This window comes from Dinoponera quadriceps, unplaced genomic scaffold (assembly GCF_001313825.1).
Source record: "Dinoponera quadriceps isolate SergipeBrazil2010 unplaced genomic scaffold, ASM131382v1 scaffold1609, whole genome shotgun sequence".
Classification (NCBI taxonomy): Eukaryota; Metazoa; Arthropoda; class Insecta; order Hymenoptera; family Formicidae; genus Dinoponera; species Dinoponera quadriceps.
The window spans coordinates 478,531-497,354 of record NW_014555756.1 but is presented as its reverse complement, the minus strand read 5'-3'; the positions used below and the strand labels follow the sequence as shown (position 1 = coordinate 497,354).

Sequence of the window (18,824 nt, the reverse complement as noted above, 5' to 3'; positions counted from 1 at the left end):
GGGGGGGGGGGGGGTTGGCTTAGATCGGTGCGCACGTGTATACGCATGTTTGTAACGAGAGTCGTACGTTGTCGTCGTCATCGGTGTTGAAAAGCCCGACTTTAACTCAACGTTCCATTACTCAGGAGTTACGATACAGCTAAAATACTACGTGAAGATATATATATCACCGCGGGATACCGCCGGCGCAACGAAGGAACGGACGATTTTAATTTCCAGCGGTGCCTTTGTGCGGCCGCGAAAATTTGTGCTTCGCGTCGAAATTCTGTCGCGCGAGCGAGCGCGTGCGTGCGCTCCACCTCGGGAGCTGAAATTTCACGGAGAATCCAGACTCCTTTGTCGGCGTGTCTGAATCTCGCGAGAATTATAGCCGGGTTAGATATAGGTGCGCGGCACGAAATGGCCCGACTTAAAATCTAAGTAGCCGTGCATCCCCCGGAGCGAAGCGGGCCGCAGATAGGGGTAGATAGAGTCAGCCTAGGAGCCATAGAGGGTTGCCGAGGGTGGTCGAGCGGCAGGGAGAGGAGGACCACGGCGACGAGTGACGGGAAGAGGGAGGTGGGATGCTGGGATGCCGAGGGGAGCATCCGGGATCTCCGAGGGTAGCGGGTACGTGGGGCGGTCGGTCGTCATGGATACGCTCCCGGCTAACCCTGTAACCGCTCCTCCCTCGTCATTCTACATTTTCGCAACTACCCGCCGCCATCATCGACCCACCATCTTGTCTCGAGCCCCTACGAGCCCCGTCAAAATTTTGAGACGATCTCTCGGGGCGCGATTGTCGCCGATACTACTGAGGATTCCACAACACCGCCGGCCACCATTGTAACTGAAGGGTGGTGGTAATCGTACGCTAACACGCACGATTGCACGTCATTACACGATATTCGTTAATTCCCGCTCCGCAGCAGGAAGGACGAAAAGATTTAGGAAACTGCGGCGATAACGGGATCGTGATAACGCCGGCATTGGAATAACGCGCTGACCTTGCTGCCGACCGGCGCGAGATGAATTAACCAACAGCTGCGGAAAGCGTGTAACAAGACGGGAGCGAAAAACCACGGAGCTAACGCGACCAACATCCGCAATCGGGATCCAGGGACGCGCGATCCAAACGCTGCGGGAGATCGATCGAACTCGCCTACATGGGTACGTAGGTAGATGGGTAGGTAAATGCGGAGGACCGCGCCGTTAAATGCGCGCGAGAAAGAGAGAGGGAGAGAGAGACGAAAGTTTCGAGTCGCCGATAAATTTCGGCCACTGCGAGCAGGATATTGCTGCGGCCGTGGAGAGCAGTCGGACGAGCGTTTTGCTCGGCTGGCAACGGTGCAACACCCTCGCGCGCAATACTACTACCCCCGNCCCCCGACCGTATTCGAGTCCCCCCCCCCCGACCCCTCCTGCAGTCCCACGTCCTTCTCCTCCTGCGCCTCCTCCTCTTACACCTCTCCTCATCCTCCGTCGTTCTCCCCTTCCGCTCCGCCGCTTCCTCGCGGCCCTCGCGGGCGTGGGCGGTAGATAACGTGATTTACACTGGCCGGGTAATTAATGTCCTCGGCGACCGGCGCTTTAAAAAAGCAATCGGAAATCGGCGACAACGAAGAGCAACAGTCAGCCCGCCGGCTGCTGCTGCTGCTGTTGCTGCTAGATGACAAATTATTGCGCGGGCTCGCGAGCGCGCGTTGCCCTCTCTTGCTTTCTTTTTCTCTTATTTTTTTCTCCTTTTTTTCGTATCTTTCCCGGCACGAGAGATTGCGAGACGATTCTTCGTCTTCGAGATTTCGCGGGGGGAGACATCGTTCCGTTATCGTTCGCAGAACGCAGGACGCAGGACGTTGAGAGCACCGCCGTCGCGAGAGATCCCGCTCGGAGAGGTCTTATATGAATTTTGACGTGAACTTTGACACGAATTTTGACGGCTGCTCGGAGAAGCGGCAGGATACGACATTTTTACGGCGCGAACACAGAAGCGCGACATGCGTTGAACGCGCGTCGTTGAACGTGCGCGTTCGCTCTCTCTCTCTCTCTCTCTCTCTCTCTCTCGCCAAAATCTTAACGTCGCGCGCGCGCCATTATCATTGTGGGAAAATAGCGCGGGCAAACGCGAGGCCCTTGCTCTTATTAACCGCATTACGTCATCGCGACGCATATTAGAAGCGATCGATGATATCTCCGCGGTACTTACGCCGCGGTATAAACCCGCGCGTAATCAGTTTGCGTGTCTTTCGCACGCGGCCTTCCGTGCGTGACCTTACGCTCGGCGTTACGGCAAACTATTTCAGCACGCCGCGGCAATGAGTTATACTCTCGTGCGTATCTCACACCTGCCGTTCCCGACGTCGGAGAAATATCGAATCTCGCCTGTTAATATTTCCGGACGTACACTCGGACGACTTTCGCGCGGGAGGAGCGCCTAGGCAGACGAAACCGATTGAGTCCGTGTGAAAAAAACGTAGACAAAACCGCTGCCCGTTCATTGGAGAAGAGGAACGTTCGTAAAGCGTTTTTCATTACATCTTTGGCGAGACATGCGTTAGTTCGCTTTTGGGATCGAGTAGGGTCATTGAGAAACTGAGAGTTACAATTCATAATAAAATTGGAGTTTGATCATTCTTAGCACAATCGTCGAATAATTCGGGTAAATGAATCACGAATGAGATGCGGGTATGAGTTATAAGTTGGATATATGATGTACAAATTAGGATTGGCATAAGTCCAAAAGTGAATTAAATTTGCAGAAGTCTAGATTCTACCGCTGTCAATATATAACTCGGGCATTTCTATACGCAGATATCCGAAATAATACAAACTTTTTAAAGCAATCGTATGTGGTTTCTCTTTGCGTAATTACAAAGTAAATACTTAGTTAAATATTTCATATATTATATATTTTGAGGCACATATTCTGATATAAAAATTTATTATTGTGTACAATATCTACTTTTTGTTATTCATTCTATTTATGTTTCTTTTATGCATAGAATGATTCGAAGAGGGAAAATAAATAAGAGGAATAAACAATTGAATACTCGAGTGTCCAAATATGAAAATACTTGGGTAATTCGAAAGATAATACTCAACAGATTCGAACATCTAGGTAACAGTCAGGGTGATCGTGTGCCTGGAATTGATACTATTAGACGAAATCGAGAGAAGAAGGCGCAACCGTTGCTTTTCTTCCCGAACCTATCTCTATTCTCGCAGAGAAAGTCAAAAGTCGTTCGAGTGCGTTTTCCGCCGTTAAGGCGATGACGACGACGAGGGCAAATCCCTCACGGGGATAAAAAGAAAAAGAGGAAAACTTCGCTTACCGGTGATGGAGGCTGTGGGCGAAATGGCGGATGGATTGGCACGCGGGGGCGGTGAAAAGGCACCCGCCAGGTAACCCCCGCGATCGGCGAGGGCCTGCTTCGCCTTGTCGACGCTCTCCTTGAGCCGTTGAAACGTGCTACCGCAGGTGAGACCGCGGTACGGCCAGTTTTCCTGCTTGACGCCGGCCGCGGTTACTCCGGCGGCCGCGGCCGCGGCTCCGGCGGCCCCGGAGGATCCCTTTAATTCGAGCGCACCTGCGTACGAACAGCTAGCGCTGTCGTACATCACCAAAGAGCCCCTGTAATACAGAATTGCTGCACTGTACGGAGACGCAAGACACGAGATGATGACGTTCGAACAGAATTGTCGCATCGACGCGGCGGTGAGATTCTCTCGCGCTCTCCGAAATTATTCGTGACACCACTTCGCGCTGTTTCGTGTTCCTTCGTGCCCTTTCTCGCGATACATCAACGACAATGAGCGGAGACGTGAAAAATACTAGAGAGAGAGAGAGAAAGGTACATATGTTTTCCAAGGGACGCGTCATTGAATTATCGGTTACACATCGTGGCGTACATACGCGTAATTACGAAAAACGGCCGTCGAGATCGCGTAATCTCGAGAACGGATCGACGCCAGGTTAGACGGCCGTCATCTACATACATCATCGGCGTGGCCTCGAACTTACGATCGTCAAAATTGCGAAAGCGATCCGGCGGAATGGGATTTGCATGAGGCGATCGTATCTCCTCGGTAATTCCGAACGGAGAGAGAGAGAGAGAGAACGCGCGGAGATAAGAGAACGGCTACAATATTGAAGCTTGTCGTTTATCGCGAGTCCGCTTCCGTCTAATCTTCAAAATCTCCCACTTCCGCTATCCCTTCCCGTATTACATAAATCATTATTCAAACGGAATGATGTTACCCGGACGATGTTGTCGATTCACGTGTAACTCGCGCTAACACGTGCGCGACTTTCTCTCTCTCTCTCTCTCTCTCTCTCTCTCTCTTTCTCTCTCTTGTGCTATTTTCAACAGGAGTTCCGCATTCACGCAAGAGTTGACGTTAGTACACGCGTGACATTATTTTTCATTTGTTCCCCCTCCCGTTTTTTCCGTACGTTTTGCCGATCGCGCCGATTACAGTTCGACGCCGGCAACATAACCTCCTCATGTCCGAGCTCGTCGATATCGCGCGCTATCACTTTCTCCGAGCGTTCGAAAGCGTACATCGAATTAGTCGTATTTCATGGGTGGACCGGGCCTACCTGAGAACCGAGTACTCAGCAACGAGCGATCCTGCGCCTTTATTTCGCGCGGAAAACCGCCGTCGGGATTCTCTCCGTCCTCCATTACTTTCCCGAGAACGTAGGTAATCGCTCGATGCAGATTTCATATTATAAATATATAGGGCTCGCTGCGTACAGATGGCGTTAGCTACACGTACCCGATTTTTTCTGTTGTGTCGCGTCTGATCCTTTTCGATCTCTCGCTCTCTAATTTACCTTCAGTCACGGTGACGACTTTTCGCGGACAGATCCGCGGAATCTCGCGGATACCACTCTTGGCGCGCCGACGAACGTTTCAGAATATCAACGGGGAGCTCGTTTGCGAAGGACAGACAACAGAGGGAAAGAGAGAAAGAGGAAGAAAGAGAGAGAAAGAGAGAGAGAGAGAGAGACGGAACAGAAACATGGCGAAATTCTCTTTTCCCGTCGCGAGTTGTCCTCGCGTCGTCGGTGGATATTGTGAGCCACGCGCTGACATTCGATCGGGATGGTTAAGGATAAAGCACTCGTGGGTACATCCGGATGTCCAGTGAGTATTGAGGTCAATCTAATCACAAAACTGTCACACAGCCGCGCGATGTTCCGCGAATGGCGATGAGCGCGAACGAACGAGCGAGAACGCGCGCGCGCTCAATACCGGATTGTGCCTTTGCGCTCGTGTGTTCGACAGTTTAAAAGCCGAATCGAACGATCGATCGCTCGTCGTGTCGCGGATACCGCGGATACCGCGCTCGGGCGGTCGCCATTTTTACGCTATTTCCACGGGCTCCTTATAATCCGCGCGTATGCCGTGTACAGGCGCGTGAAAAAAAGAAAAAAAACGTACCTTACGCCAATCGTGCGGCTCCTATTGTCGCGCATAATTCACTCATTCGTGACGTCGAGCGAGACGAACGTCGTCGAACGGCCGCGCTTTCGTCGTCATCGCGCGAAATAATTAACGAATCGTCGATCCGTCGAACGCCAGCGATCGAGAGATCGTTTCCTCCCGTCTTCTCTCGCACTCTGAACGCGCACTCTCTCGCGCTCGCGCGCGCTCACGGCCACCGACAGCGAACGCTCCCGTCTTCGTCTTCTTCTTTACCCCGGCTTTCCCGTCAGCACGGCACCACTTTTCGCGCACCGTTAAATTAACAATCGAGAGCCGCTTATCGGCGCGAGCGTCCGAGACGATAGGTGTCCGGAGGAGGCTGGACCGCGGTATCAAGAAGAAGGTACTCCGGGCAGGTTGTCTCGCGCAACTGCGGCCGCCGCGAGCAGCAAATTGCCTGCTTCCGGGCCTCATTACATCACTCTGTTACTCTGTTAACGCTCGCCGGAAACCCCTCTGCCTACCTCGTCTAAACTCTCGTCGCATATATATATATATATATCTACACACACCATTTAAACGCACCGTCGCGGACGACATAGGCGCGCGCGATTGCACGCGAGAGGGAGAAAAAGCCGAGTCGCGCGCGGACCCGGGAAAACGCTCGCCGATGCGACGGCCGCGTCTCGACGCCGCGATCCTTATTCCTCGTCGAGTGCGCGAAGTCTCGTTAGGAAAAACCGGTCTGCGCTCGTAATTACGAGGAAAGAGAGAGAGAGAGGGAGAGAGGAATACTCGCGCATAGCGCGAGTTTAGCGAAGAATCGAAAACATGCAAGACCGATGAGTGGAAAGTAAGAAAAACACGAGTCGTCGATTTCGCAACGCAGATTGTGCACAACGAAATCGTAATTCTGAGAGAAAAAGAGAGAAGCATATATTATTGTTCTAGAGCGGTCATTATTTTCCTATACGAAAAAAAATATTTTGCTGGCACAGCAAATTTCTCAGTTGCTGTACGAACAGCAAAAAGATTTGTTTGAAGCAGCAAAAAGATTTATCGGGACGGTAAAAAGATTTATCAAGTGTTAATTGTTGTTTGCTGGATATATGGACAGCATATGGACAGCAAAATAATTTAGTTATGCCAACTGAACATTTTGCTACGACAGTAAAATTATTTCGTCCATATAACAAATCTTTCTGCGGTCTGCACGGCAACTGTGAAACTTGCTATGCCAGTAAAATATTTTTTCCCGTGTAAGGCCAGTCCTGTGTAATGACGAAAAATTAAGAATTACATAAATAAATAAGCGAGATGATAGAGGAGTTTTACAATAAGTAATAAGAGAGAGAGAGAGAGAGAGAATGAATTTTGCGACGCTCGATTTTACCGATAGGAACGCACCGATTTTGAATTACGGGCGTACGAGTGTACGGCCTCATTTCTCCCCGCAAAATTAACGTAAAATTTGCATTTCTCTGTTGAAAGAGTAAAAAGGAGAGAGAGAGAGAGAAAACCACCGGTGACCACGATGCGTAACACAGTGAAGCGAGGGGACGACGTACAGCGCGGCGAACACGCGCGGTAATTTCGCGTTGGTCAATGCGTGCGCCCGCCGTTTAGCTCGTAAAACGTGCGTGGCGACAGACGCGGAGACGCGTGTATACGTCATGCGTAAGACTCCGTGAACGAGTCGCAAGGTTTGTATCACCTCCGACGCGCTCTGCGACGTCGGAGCGTTTTCGCTTACGTGTGAGATTCGTTTCCGCTCCTGTAAGATGGAGTTCCGATTGTTTGTGCATTTTCTTTTTATTTCTACATACCCACCGCACTACGCCGACATTTATTGAGCTTTATTTACTCCTTTGCGCCGTGGCAATAACGCGTCGTCGTCAATGTTGACAGACGCGCGACGGCTTTGAACGAACGAGCGGACGTGAGGTAGCTTCAGCTCCGATTTCGCGAGGAAACGCGCTCGGAAAAAGGGCGGGTCGTCATAAATCCGCGTACACACACGGCACAATACGATCGCGCGGTCGCTTTCGGCGTTATCGATATTGTTCCATCGGCGAGAGAGACCGCGTCGCGGCGCGACGGAAGCGCGCGGCCGACAATCTTCGGTTTCCTCCTTCTCTCTCCGCCTCCTCGTGCTTCCGTCGCTTTCGGCGGACCCCCGTTCGTCGTACAAAAAGCGATCCACGGCCGGGACCGCGAATACGAACGGCGGCCTATCGCGAGACGTCGCGCTCTTACCGTCAGTGCGGGGGCCTACGTGGTGTCTTGTCCGGCACTATCCGATCCAGCTCGATCCCCAGAGATATTCCCCCCGCGATGGTGTCGATCGCCGGCCGGCCGAAACCGCCGGTGTGCAACACCGCAGGCAGGTGTGAACCGCTCCGCCCGCACTTCGTCTCGAGCTCGTGAGAGAAAGAGAGAGAGAGAGAGAGAGAGCACGCTGAATTTTCCCGAGGTTTCCCGACGTCTCCCCGGCGTGTTGGCCGTCAACAGACCGACGACGACGACGCCTTTCACGACGTTCTCACTCTGTCTTCGAGCACTGTGTGTGTGTGTGTGTGTCGTCCTTGTTACCGGTCGACCGGCCACGGGTTTTCCCCAGGGGAATCGAAGCGACCTCGCGGCACTGAAAATATCGCGATATCGGGGGCGACGAGCGAGGAACACCTTACGAACCGTGGTGGTACACGAGGAGGCTCCGGTGTCGGATATATCCGCGCGGGACAACGGCGGGATTACGGAGGAGGTGGTTTCGGCGGCTTCGCTCGCTCGCGAGGATATCCCGAGAGTTTGTCAGCGCGCGTGGACCACCGTGGCGAACTCGGTCGCGGTGCGACGGACGCACATTTGGCAGCGTCGTTATCAGTCGCGGTCCGACGATTGGCTGTATCGGAGCCTGCGCCCGGTACGTTCTCCGCGGGGGGAAAAGCGAGCACGCGCCCGAGACAGAGAGAGAAAGAGAAACGGGCGAGAGACAGAGAGGAGAGGGTGGCGATGAGGGTGGAGAACGGAGAGAGAGAGGGAGAAGAGGACGCGGGGGGTTTCCCGCTCACCCCCGGACAAGCTCTCCGACGCGAAGCGGCTCCTTAGAGGCGGGATCATCCACCAGACTCTCTCTTTCTCTTTCACTCCTTCCCTCCCTCCCTCTTTCTCTCTCTCTCGCCTTCTCTGTCTCCTTCCGTCCCTCTGCTCGTCTTTCTCCACCCTCGTTCTACTCCTGGTCTCTCTCTCTCTCTCTCTCCTTCGGCCTTACCCCGCTTCGTGCTCGCGAGCGTAGGTGGGAAGCGGCGGAAGGCTTCCCGTGGAGCGTCATACGAGACGCGCGATATCCCACGGTGCTTTTATTATTATTGATGCCGAGGATACCGGTGCGCGATAAGCGGTTCGCGGAGAGACTGCGAGAATGGATTGACGCCGATCGGCGCGCGCGTCGTCGATCGTGTCGAGCGGGGTGATAGGTGGATAGGGGTAGGTAAGTAAGGCGAGGTGCTGCGCCTTCTTCGGGCTCGCGGAAGGCGCTGAAAGGTAATAATAACAAAATACACGCTATCCCTAAAGCGCGATCAGGCGCCGCCGTCAGCGATTTTCCACGCGCGACACGGCTTTCGGCTGTAGCGCCGGCGAGTTATTCCGAGGAAGAGAGAGAGCGAATACGCGCGGGGATGACGGCGATGAAAATAAATCGATCCGCGCGATCGAGGTCCCAGCGCGATATATTTTCAAGCTAGTGCCGTTACCAGGAGGAAGAGAGAGAGAAAGAGAGATTCGACCTTACGTGAGATTGTTGTTCCTCCGGGAAAAGCGGATAAGGGGAAGGGGGAGAAAGGAGGTATGAACGGCGAATTCGCGTCTGCGAAAAATCGTCGTGGCGGTCGGTCGATGACACGGTTGAAATGTCCAATTTGTTTGATTAATATATCAGCGATATCGCGTGATCTCTCTCCGTGTGAGAGATCGGCTCGCCGTGCGAATGGCGAGCCGTATCTGCTTGTACTGAAAATTATCTGATCCACGCGGTGGAGTAACAACGGGGGCGCGACAGGCCGGACACGTGCCTGGTATACGATTTTCAAAGGGCAGCTCGGGCATGGGGCGGCATATATTCATACGTATCGCGATAATAATGTATCGTTATCGCCGCCTTCGTTAACCAACTCGCGCGCTATCGACGCGCTACCGCGGCGGCGGCAAAATCGATGCTTTGGTTTAATAGAATTCCGTTTCGTCATCGGCTGTGTAAAACTCGCAGTTATTTTTACGCTCCCGATGAAATTGTCCGTCCGAGACGCCTCGCTCGCGAATGAAACTGACAGACGTTCGGAGATGCGGTGGGAATTTTTCGTGGGAACAATCGCAATGCGACCGTGTGTGCGATAATATTTCGCAACAATAGCGAGACGAAATGAAAATAAATAAGGAGATTAACGATGCTTTTATACTCGTTCGTTTGTATTTAAATTTGATCGGAGTGGAGCGGAAGCGACGCTGTTAGATCTTACTTTAGCGTTTTGAACACGCGCGTTCGATCCTCTCGGCGAAACGGCAATGTCGCGAGCTATCTTATTCGTACTCCAGGCGACACACTCCTAACGACGGTCATCGCCGTTGTTCCGCTTCCTATGACCGCCATGAGTGATGTCGCAGCTCTTCGTTCATGCGTAAAGTTTCCGATGGTTGAACGGGAGATCGCGGTGTCAATCGTGCGAGAAACATCGATACATTGTACTTGACTGATCGCGATCCGCCGCGCATTGTCATGTTAAAGTTCCCGCTCCGACGATTTTCGTTCCTTCGCGCACGACAACGACGTTTTGCAGACAGGAAGGACGAGCGCGCGATGAAAGCGTTCCGATGGAAAAGCGGTCCGCTACGTGCCCGGCGTAAAAATTACGTTTCCCGATGTTGACGCTTTTCTCGGCCGCCGACAGTTCCGCTTCCCCTTAACGAGACCTCCCCCCCGTGTGAACGCGCGAACGTATGTCGCGTTAAAAATAATATCCGTCCTCGGCGATGTCTTCAGCAGGGTTTGGCGTCAGGTGAACGCTTATCACGCACAAGGTCCTCGTGTATAACCGACGAGGACGAGTCTATCGGCGTTTAGCCGGCTTTCGTGAATGTAAACTAGGCGTTTCCTGCACGTATCGTACAAAGTGCTCGATTCGCTGGTCTTTTTTCACCCCGCCACCGATCGATAATGCCATTGCAAACACCCTGTATGTGCTCGGTTAATGTTAATGGCAGGGGCCGGCACGGTCGAACAGGGTGGGTTGCCCCTTTGCCCGTGAGTTAGAGCTTCCTGAGGCTTTCCTCGCATCCACCGCACTAACCCCCGCTCCGGCTCGAGTCCTGCTTGGCTAATGGTAAGGGCAGGAAATATCAAAAGTCGTCTCCGCGATCGTTCTTTTTACCGTGTTCTCTTCCTCTCTCTTTCTCTCTCTCTCTCTCTCTCTCTCTCTGAATTCTTTTCTCCTCCTCTCCTCCTTTTCTTTCCTTTCTTCAAGCGGACAGACAGCTGGATACCTTTGTGGCGCGCGACTTTCGGGGAAGATAGGGATGTTACATGCGAGGGTAGCGCGGTGTACGTAGACTTCAAGCGAAAAAACTGAGCCAGCGTCGCGATATCATCGTCGCGCGGCGAGCGTTATCCGCTCGCAAAAGACACCGCGAAGGAAACGTTGAGTGTCGGGGTTGCTGAGGTACCCTTAGAGGTCTGAGGCTTGAAATATCGCGGACTCTTCGCGAGGTAGGGTGCAACGGGGTTAACACGCTTATCGTGCGCAAAACGTACGATCGTCGAAATGATAAAAACGGAAAAAAATGAATGTAATTCAGGAGGGAGAGAAAGAGAGAGGGGAAGAGAGAGAGCCGCAAATGTAATCACCGTTTGTCACGAATACAACGCATTCAACAGGTTAAAGCGACACATTAAAAAGAATGCGAATTTATTCGCATGCTTAAAAATGCCTTTCGTCCTCGCGTGCGGAAATTCAGCGCGTTGACGACGATATTCGCGCGGCGAGCCGAACGGCCACCAGCCGAGCGCGGCGTACGCGCGATCACGCATCCGCTCCGCTGCGATCAATCGGTCGATTTCTCTCTCTTTTTTTTCCCCGAGTCCAACAAATCAAATCGTCCGTACCGTCGGCCATAAAAGCCGCTGCCAATTAAGGTGGCAACGCGCACGGGGCGGCCGCAGCGGTGAAAAGGCGCTTACAATGCGACCGCGGCACGCTTCGCGTACGTAACGCGCGTAAATTTAACCCGAGGGAATCGCCGATACCGCCTGATTTAATTTGTTGCAATTAGGGCAAGGGCCGCTCGAGCGCGCATCGATGCGGGGTATAGAGGAGCGCGAAAGAGTAAGAGAGAAAGCGAGAGAAAGAACGAGGGAGAGACAGAGAGGAAGGAAGACAGTCTCCACCCGGCTCACCGCGCCCTGCTATTAATATCAGTTAACGACCCGATTTGATCACTCGTCTATACGTAGACAGGCTATACAGCCGGCCGGCTGCTACCGTTTGAGCCGAGTCATGATTCGAACCGTGTCGACACCGCGGACCATAAGTTCGACCGTGATTCTGGCCCATCGACCGCAAGCTGACTCATCGGGACGCGCTCGACTTCACCTTGATCGATAAATTCCGCGAATTCTCGCGGAGTCGAGCCTTTCGGACGATCTAAGGCATCGGCACAGGATTCTTCTGTGTCCGACTGATCAATAAATATACCTCGGAGAAACGTGTACCCGAACGTATCTCTCATGACGGGGAAATAATTCAGACCGAAGAGCGAAGGCGCAATCGGGAGACGAGGTATTTCCACGACGTGAAGATCCCGAAGATCGTCCTCTACCTTGCCGAGGATATTTTCCCGGATTATCCGGGACTATTTCGCGCGGGACGCGGCTCCGTTAACGCGATACATCGCAAGGAAATATCGGTAGCGCGTTACGGCAGTGGCATACGTACCGATAGCAATAGGCGATACGGTACGGGCTCTATCTAGCAGACATCCGGCCAGCATCGAAACAAGCCGACCGCGCGCGGATTACCATAAGCATTTATATATGCGCCAGCGCATTATACTTGCATACCCAGCCGACCGGCGGGCAAAGGTGCCCGTGTCGACGACGGTAGCGCCTCGCGTATTAGGCGTGCGGCCACCATACAACCCGGCAAAAGCAGGGGGATGCGTGTAGGTGCCCATCAGGCTGGCTACTTACTTACGTGTACCAGCCGGCCTCACGAGCCGCTGGCACGCGAGCCTGATTGACTTGTAGATGAGGCGACACAGTCGATATACTCCGGACTCTATACCGTCCGGCCCTCTGGAAACTCCCGTGGCCCACCACCGCCGCTGTCCCCCTCCCTCCCCCCGGTGGACCTCCATGGTTCGTCAACGGGGGACTCCCATGGTCGGCCCATGGTTGTCCACCGTCACCCTCTTCCTCCTCTTCGTCCTCCGCCCCGCGATGTTTTCCGTCTCTGGCACGTTCCTCTCATTCGTCGCTCTCTCGCTTTATCTCTCTTTCTCTCGCTGTTTTTACCCTTTCCCTCTCTGTCGCGCGCAAACGCTCTCTATCTCACTTTCTCTCTCTCTCTCTCTCTCTCTTTTCGCCCTCTTTCCCAGCCACCGACCGTTATCTAGTTAATTAATCTCCGCCGACGGCAGTAGTCGACCAGCGGGGCGGTAAAACTCCCACCGTCGTTGCCGTCGCCGTAACGAGCCGCGGCGACGAAAGTGTCGAGCGTACCCTCGCAACCCCCGTCGCCACCCCCGTCGCAGCCGCCGCCGCCACCGCTGTGTCCCGTTCGCCAACGTGGCGTTATCCCTTTTTCGCTTGGAAATTTTAATTACAACGAAAGAGAAACGGACAGGTCTTGTTAGGAGTCCGAATCGGAGCGAGTGCGATGAGAGTTGGCGGCGTATTCGAGAGAATCTTCGGGAACTCGAATCGATGATAGAGAGTATCCGCAAAATCGATTAATTTCGGGTAGATTTTTCATCGGTTTGGTAAAAAAAAAAAAACGGCTGTTGCTGTTATGTCATTTTTTTTTGTACAAAGAAGTGTCAGGCGCGTGATCACTTTTGTTGCTGAACATAGCTGCGACTCTTCGGCCCTCTTTAGCTTCTTCACGGTTAACGGTATTCTTGCAGCATTCGCGCATCATATTTCTTCCATTAGTTATGCTTGTTATCCAGCATGTATCAGCGCCGTAATTATTCTGGATACGTGTCAGCAAAACTGTAACAACGGGACAAGGGTAAATTCAGACCGACCGAGCGACAAGACCAATCCTTAACCAGTTACCCGCGGTATGAGGCGTTACCGTGGAGTAGAAATTTATCGACTTCAGCGGGACGGGATAATTGGAGCTTCACGCGGGCTTTATCTACTGACAATTCAGGCAAACCCGTGCGTGTGAGACCAAGTTTTTCACAGCTTCAAATTCACATTATCTAATATATCATATCTAATTTCTATTTATCTTACAAATATGTATACTTTTGAATTTTATTAGATATCGCTTATATTAGAACTGCATTTAAAGTCTTAATTATTATAAACTCAAGGCGTTCATTTTAAAGCCTGGTTTCTACAACGAAGAAAGTACAGAATTAATGTTTCCATTAAACCATCGAAAAGCTCAAATTCGATATAGCAACACACGTCTGAGCTAAGCAATGAGTCTTCCACTGCGCAGCTCATCTTTGCTCGAACGACCGACTTTCAATCTTAAACTGTAAACGCGTTGCACAGCGAAGATGATGACAATATCTGAAGCTGGTTAATTTGGGTTGCGAGAAGTTAATACTTCGCACTGAGATATCGCATCTTACAATCTGGATGTAAGATCACGCCAGGGAGAAACGGATAAATGAACATGGAATAGATAAATGAACAAAACGTTACACAATTGAGTTAGATATTCGCCTGCACTGCGGGGGATCGGTCTTACCCTCAAGAGCCAAGATATCGATTTCCACGAGGGTGTCCCGAAGTCACCCTGCCATTCGCACAGATGTCCCCGGCCGTCGTCGCTGCGTCTAGCTGGCGTCGGCGTCGGCGGTGGAGGCGGCAGCGGCGGTGGCGCACAAAATGCGCCCTCTGATGCGGGGTGGGAAAGAGTATTGATTGGTCACCGTGGTCGCCGTCGTCGTAGTCGCCGTGCAAAAGGGTGGCGGAATCGGTAGGCGCCATCACGCGGGGCCACCGCCGCGACCGTGTCGTCGAGAAGGGCGTCCAGCCAGCGGCCGCGGTCTCGACTCGCCGAAAAGATGGTCATGATGGCTGGTATGGACGACCACGAGCGCAAAGTCGTCCTGGAGTTCTGCCACCTGCTCGAGAAGAGCAAGCAGCTGTTCAACGGGTTACGCGACCTGCCGCAGTACGGGCACAAGCAGTGGCAGGGTTACTTCGGGCGGACCTTCGACGTTTACACGAAGCTCTGGAAGTTCCAGCAACAGCACAGGTGAGACTGAAAGAGGGAAAGAGGACGGAAGACAAGGGGAAATAGGGAGAAAAAAGGCGAAAGAGCGAGTGTGAGAGATCGTGTGTATATGTGTGCGTGTGTCTACGGGGGTGAAAGAGAGAGAGAGAAAGAGGGTGGGAGGAGAAGAGGGGAGATAATTCTGTAGCGAGGTTTCCTTGATACCATCTTGAAGCACACCTGGTAGCGATTTTTCGCATCAAGTTTCTCCGGATTCGAAAGACGCCCTCGAAAGGTACAATGGTTCGATGATAAGGGATCCACGAGGGTGTTCCCCGAGTATTTGAGAGTGCGAGGGGATTCGACTTGGCGCAGATTCGACTTCGGTTCGCGTATGATTCAGCGATTTCCGTCGATCTCTCCGACGCCCTCCATGTTCGTGTCCGCGATCTCTTTTTCTTTTCCTTTCTCCGGAGTCGAGCGGGAGATCAATCGTTCTTGATTCGCGGTCTGACAACGGCGGTGTTCGGCATGCCGCAAAATCGTGACTATCGTGGAGAAATATCGCACGCTGTCCTTCCCAGCTTCTTGATGTGAGCTACGATATCATGGCACGCGAACGTTATGCGCGAATGCCGCAGCGCGGCCTGATCACGTTTCGCGGATGTCATAGTGTTCTCCAACGCGACAAGTCCAACAGCAATGACGAATTAACGGTCCGTGTGTGAGACGAGGCCCACGTGACCACCGTGTCCTCGTGCGTCGCGCTCCGGACTTTGTAACCAGCCGCGATCCCACGAGATGCAATTAGAACGATCGAAGACCTCGTTTCTCAGCTTCTACACGTTGATTAATAACCCGTACAGTTCATTTCCGCGCGTTTCCCGAAGCGCGCCAGTGTATGCAGAAGTATTGCTCGTGTCTTTCATTTCAACGCTGTGCTTTGTTCTCTTGCATTTTTTCCTCGTGAAATTCCACTCGGAAGGCAGGAACGACAGCCGAGTCGTTCGAGCCAGAATGGCTGTTCACTTGTGTCGAGTGCGGATTCCTTTCCCTCTGAATCGTCGAATAGTATTTTCACTCGAAATTGAAGAGTAAATCTGTTATGGAACCATAGAAGGTCACTTAATTGGGCCTATAAGAGTGTAAGTACGGGTGTTCTAGTGCGGTTTTAATATATTAATATAATTAATATTAATATTACTTGAGGGAAGATACTTGTCAGTCGCGTGTATTAAACCTTCGTTCGATAATCGTCGAATCTGTTATATCTTCTTCAAACAAAATTAAAAGTAATATATATCGCCGCAACAGCCGCGATTAGGCTCTTATAGGCCTTTGTATCTTATAGGCCTGCTCTCTCCTTGGTTAGTAGACCTACAGAATCGATGTAAATGAGTAAATATAAGTTTGTCATTGAATCTGACATACTCCACTGTCGTTAGAACAAATTCACTCCAATCGACTGAAATATCCACTCGTACGGATGAATAATTCACCCTAGCTATTCGCCTCTTCGCGATTTTCATTCGCAAAACTTTTCCACAAAATATTTGCGAGATGTATTCGTCAAAATCTCACCCACTCTTGCGATTCCGAGTGACAGCATCTTCGCCTCGAGTGAATTTTTCTTCGTCCCGAGTGACATTTCACCCTGAGAAATTTCGAAATCATGGGATATATTTAGGAATTACACGGAAAAAATGCTGTGTTAAATCAATAAAATTTTCAACGGCACGCGTAATTGGAGTAAATCTTCTTGATTCAATAGCGATATCTAATATCAAACAAATATTTTAATTATTGAAACAATACACACATATTTGCCGTTCAATAAGAAGGCTTACTCCAATTACGCTGCCGTTGGGAATTTTATTGATTCAACACTTTTTCCCCCGCGTAGAATTACATGTAATTGCACGAACGAGAATAAGCTGAATACGTGCGTGAATATCATATGAAACGAAGTATCGCGTGAGACGCAAACGGAGGGAATCTCGCGTTCTCCCGCTGCGGCCCCGTTCATTGAGGTTCTCGCGCGAAATAACACACAGAGCGATCCGCGCGCGTACGCAAAACACGTGCGCGCTCTCACGTGCGCCCCCGCCTGTTCGCAGAATGATACTGGACACGAAGTACGGCCTCAAGAGATGGCAGATCGGCGAGATCGCGAGCAAAATCGGCCAGCTCTACTACCACTACTACCTGCGCACCAGCGAGACGAGCTACCTGCACGAGGCCTACTCGTTCTACGCGGCGATACGCGGCCGCGCCTACTACAGCCGCGCCGCCAAGGAGGACAGGAGCGACCTGATGGTGAAGAAGCTCAGGTACTACGCCCGCTTCATCGTCGTCTGCCTGCTGCTGAACCGCATGAAGCTCGTGCGGGAGCTCGTGCAGGAGCTCGACACCCAGATTGCCGATTACACCAGCACGTACGAGCCGGACGATCAGCTCGAGTGGAACCTCGTGCTCGACGAGATCAAGGCCTTCGTGAAGGCCGAGTCCGCGGTCGGCGTGCTGCACTCCGACTCCAACCCCATCGTGCTGACCCACAGGCTCGGTCCGCAGACCTCGCCGCCCGTCGAACGATCGCCACCCATGTGCCTATCTCTCCAGGAGATCCTGATCGTCGGCAATTGCGCCGACCAGGTGAAGTTCAGTGAGTTGTCGATGGACATGTTCAGGATGCTGCAGACACTCGAGCGGGAGCCCAGGGACGACCCGAATCACCTGCACGACGCCTCGCCGGCGGGCCGAATGCCCTTCCGACCCGGGCCGTACCCCGGGCCGGAGAACGGTGCGCCGAGACGCGACAATCCGCACAAGTACCTGCTGTTCAAGCCGACCTACAGCCAGGTGCAAGTGTTCCTCGCGAGTGGCTTCAAGGAGCTGCCGGCCAACGGCGCGTTACTGCTGTACCTGTCGGCGGATGGCTGCTTCTCCACCGTCAAGCACCCCGAAGAAAGTGAGTGTTTCATCCCACCATAGGGCCGTTCCTTCGTCGCCCGTTTCTCCCGTTGTCGCAAGTATGTTAGACGTAAATTCCATCTGGTGAGATTCATCTCGACTGGATCAGAACGCGGCTTCGTTGAAAGTAGATCCCGAAAGGAAGGTACAATTCATAGGTCTCTTCTTCGAATCGAGTCTCTTTTCCTTCCTCTCGCTTTCCTCGGAGCGGAGCACGCCAAGCTTCGAGCTTCCGGAGTCAGGGAGAGAAATCGTCTTTTCGTGTGACTTAGAGAAGATAATTCCCAATCTACAGGACGGAATTCGTGAGTACTTCTCGGCTAGGTGCTTAATTAAGCAGCTCTCATTCGCTCGGCCGTCAGCCGATAACCTGTCTCGCATGGGTCAATTAATAATACGCCGCAAATATCACGCGGGAAGGCGGTATTTTTATCGGTAATAAGAATATACACGAGCGGGGGGATAATAGAGATCTTGAAGGAAAATGCAGACGGTACACACACTCGCGCTCTCAAATATATGATCGGCTCTCGGGCGGAGGGCGGCGTACGTTGGATTATCGTAACGTGCGGCAGCGCGCGCCACGTCGATTTTTTTATACATTCACCCCGTCCACGGACGATCCACACAGGCTGCTGTGTGTGTCGCCCCGCAGGTGACACACACGAGCCACACGAAGATCGCCAAAGTCGTTTGTATCGGCCGACTTTGGTGTGTCACGCGAAAATCCGTTGCGGATCGCGAACATTATTCGTCGTGTCGCGCTTGAACGCTATCAATCCCGATATATCGGAGTCCCGCATTTCACGCCCTACAATCTCGCGTTCGACCGAGAGAGAAAGAACGAGAAAGAGCGAGAGCGAGAGAGAGAGAGAGAGAGAGAGAAAGTCCGTTTACCGTGTTTAGTTCTCCATTTAAGTCGATCGTCAGCACAAACGACAGCGGTCGCCCAAAAGTGGCACCGCTACTACTGATGCGAGAGAGAGAGAGAGAG

At 52.3% G+C, this 18,824-nt stretch overlaps 2 protein-coding genes across 4 annotated transcripts in view; one reads left to right on the top strand and one right to left on the bottom strand.

The window, feature by feature from the left end:
• Positions 1-8,083, bottom strand: part of LOC106745358 (transcriptional regulator ERG homolog) — a 44,709-nt gene extending 36,626 nt beyond the window's left edge. Inside the window, exons 1-2 of one of the 2 annotated variants that reach the window (XM_014620904.1) lie at positions 7,668-8,083; positions 3,312-3,610 (exon numbers count right to left, since the gene is read on the bottom strand). In XM_014620904.1, coding sequence (XP_014476390.1) covers positions 3,312-3,597 — 286 coding nt within the window. In that variant the 5' untranslated portion in view covers positions 3,598-3,610; positions 7,668-8,083. Of the gene's footprint in view, positions 1-3,311; positions 3,611-5,426; positions 5,826-7,667 lie in introns of those variants that run through there. The other variant, XM_014620903.1, reaches the window with a different exon arrangement.
• A 6,515-nt stretch (positions 8,084-14,598) lies between these two features.
• The window catches only part of LOC106745357 (protein SCAI), a 6,488-nt gene continuing 2,262 nt past the window's right edge, over positions 14,599-18,824 (top strand). For both annotated transcript variants that reach the window (XM_014620901.1, XM_014620902.1), the window contains exons 1-2: positions 14,599-14,902; positions 16,978-17,828. In XM_014620901.1, coding sequence (XP_014476387.1) covers positions 14,709-14,902; positions 16,978-17,828 — 1,045 coding nt within the window. In that variant the 5' untranslated portion in view covers positions 14,599-14,708. The remainder of the gene's footprint in view (positions 14,903-16,977; positions 17,829-18,824) is intronic.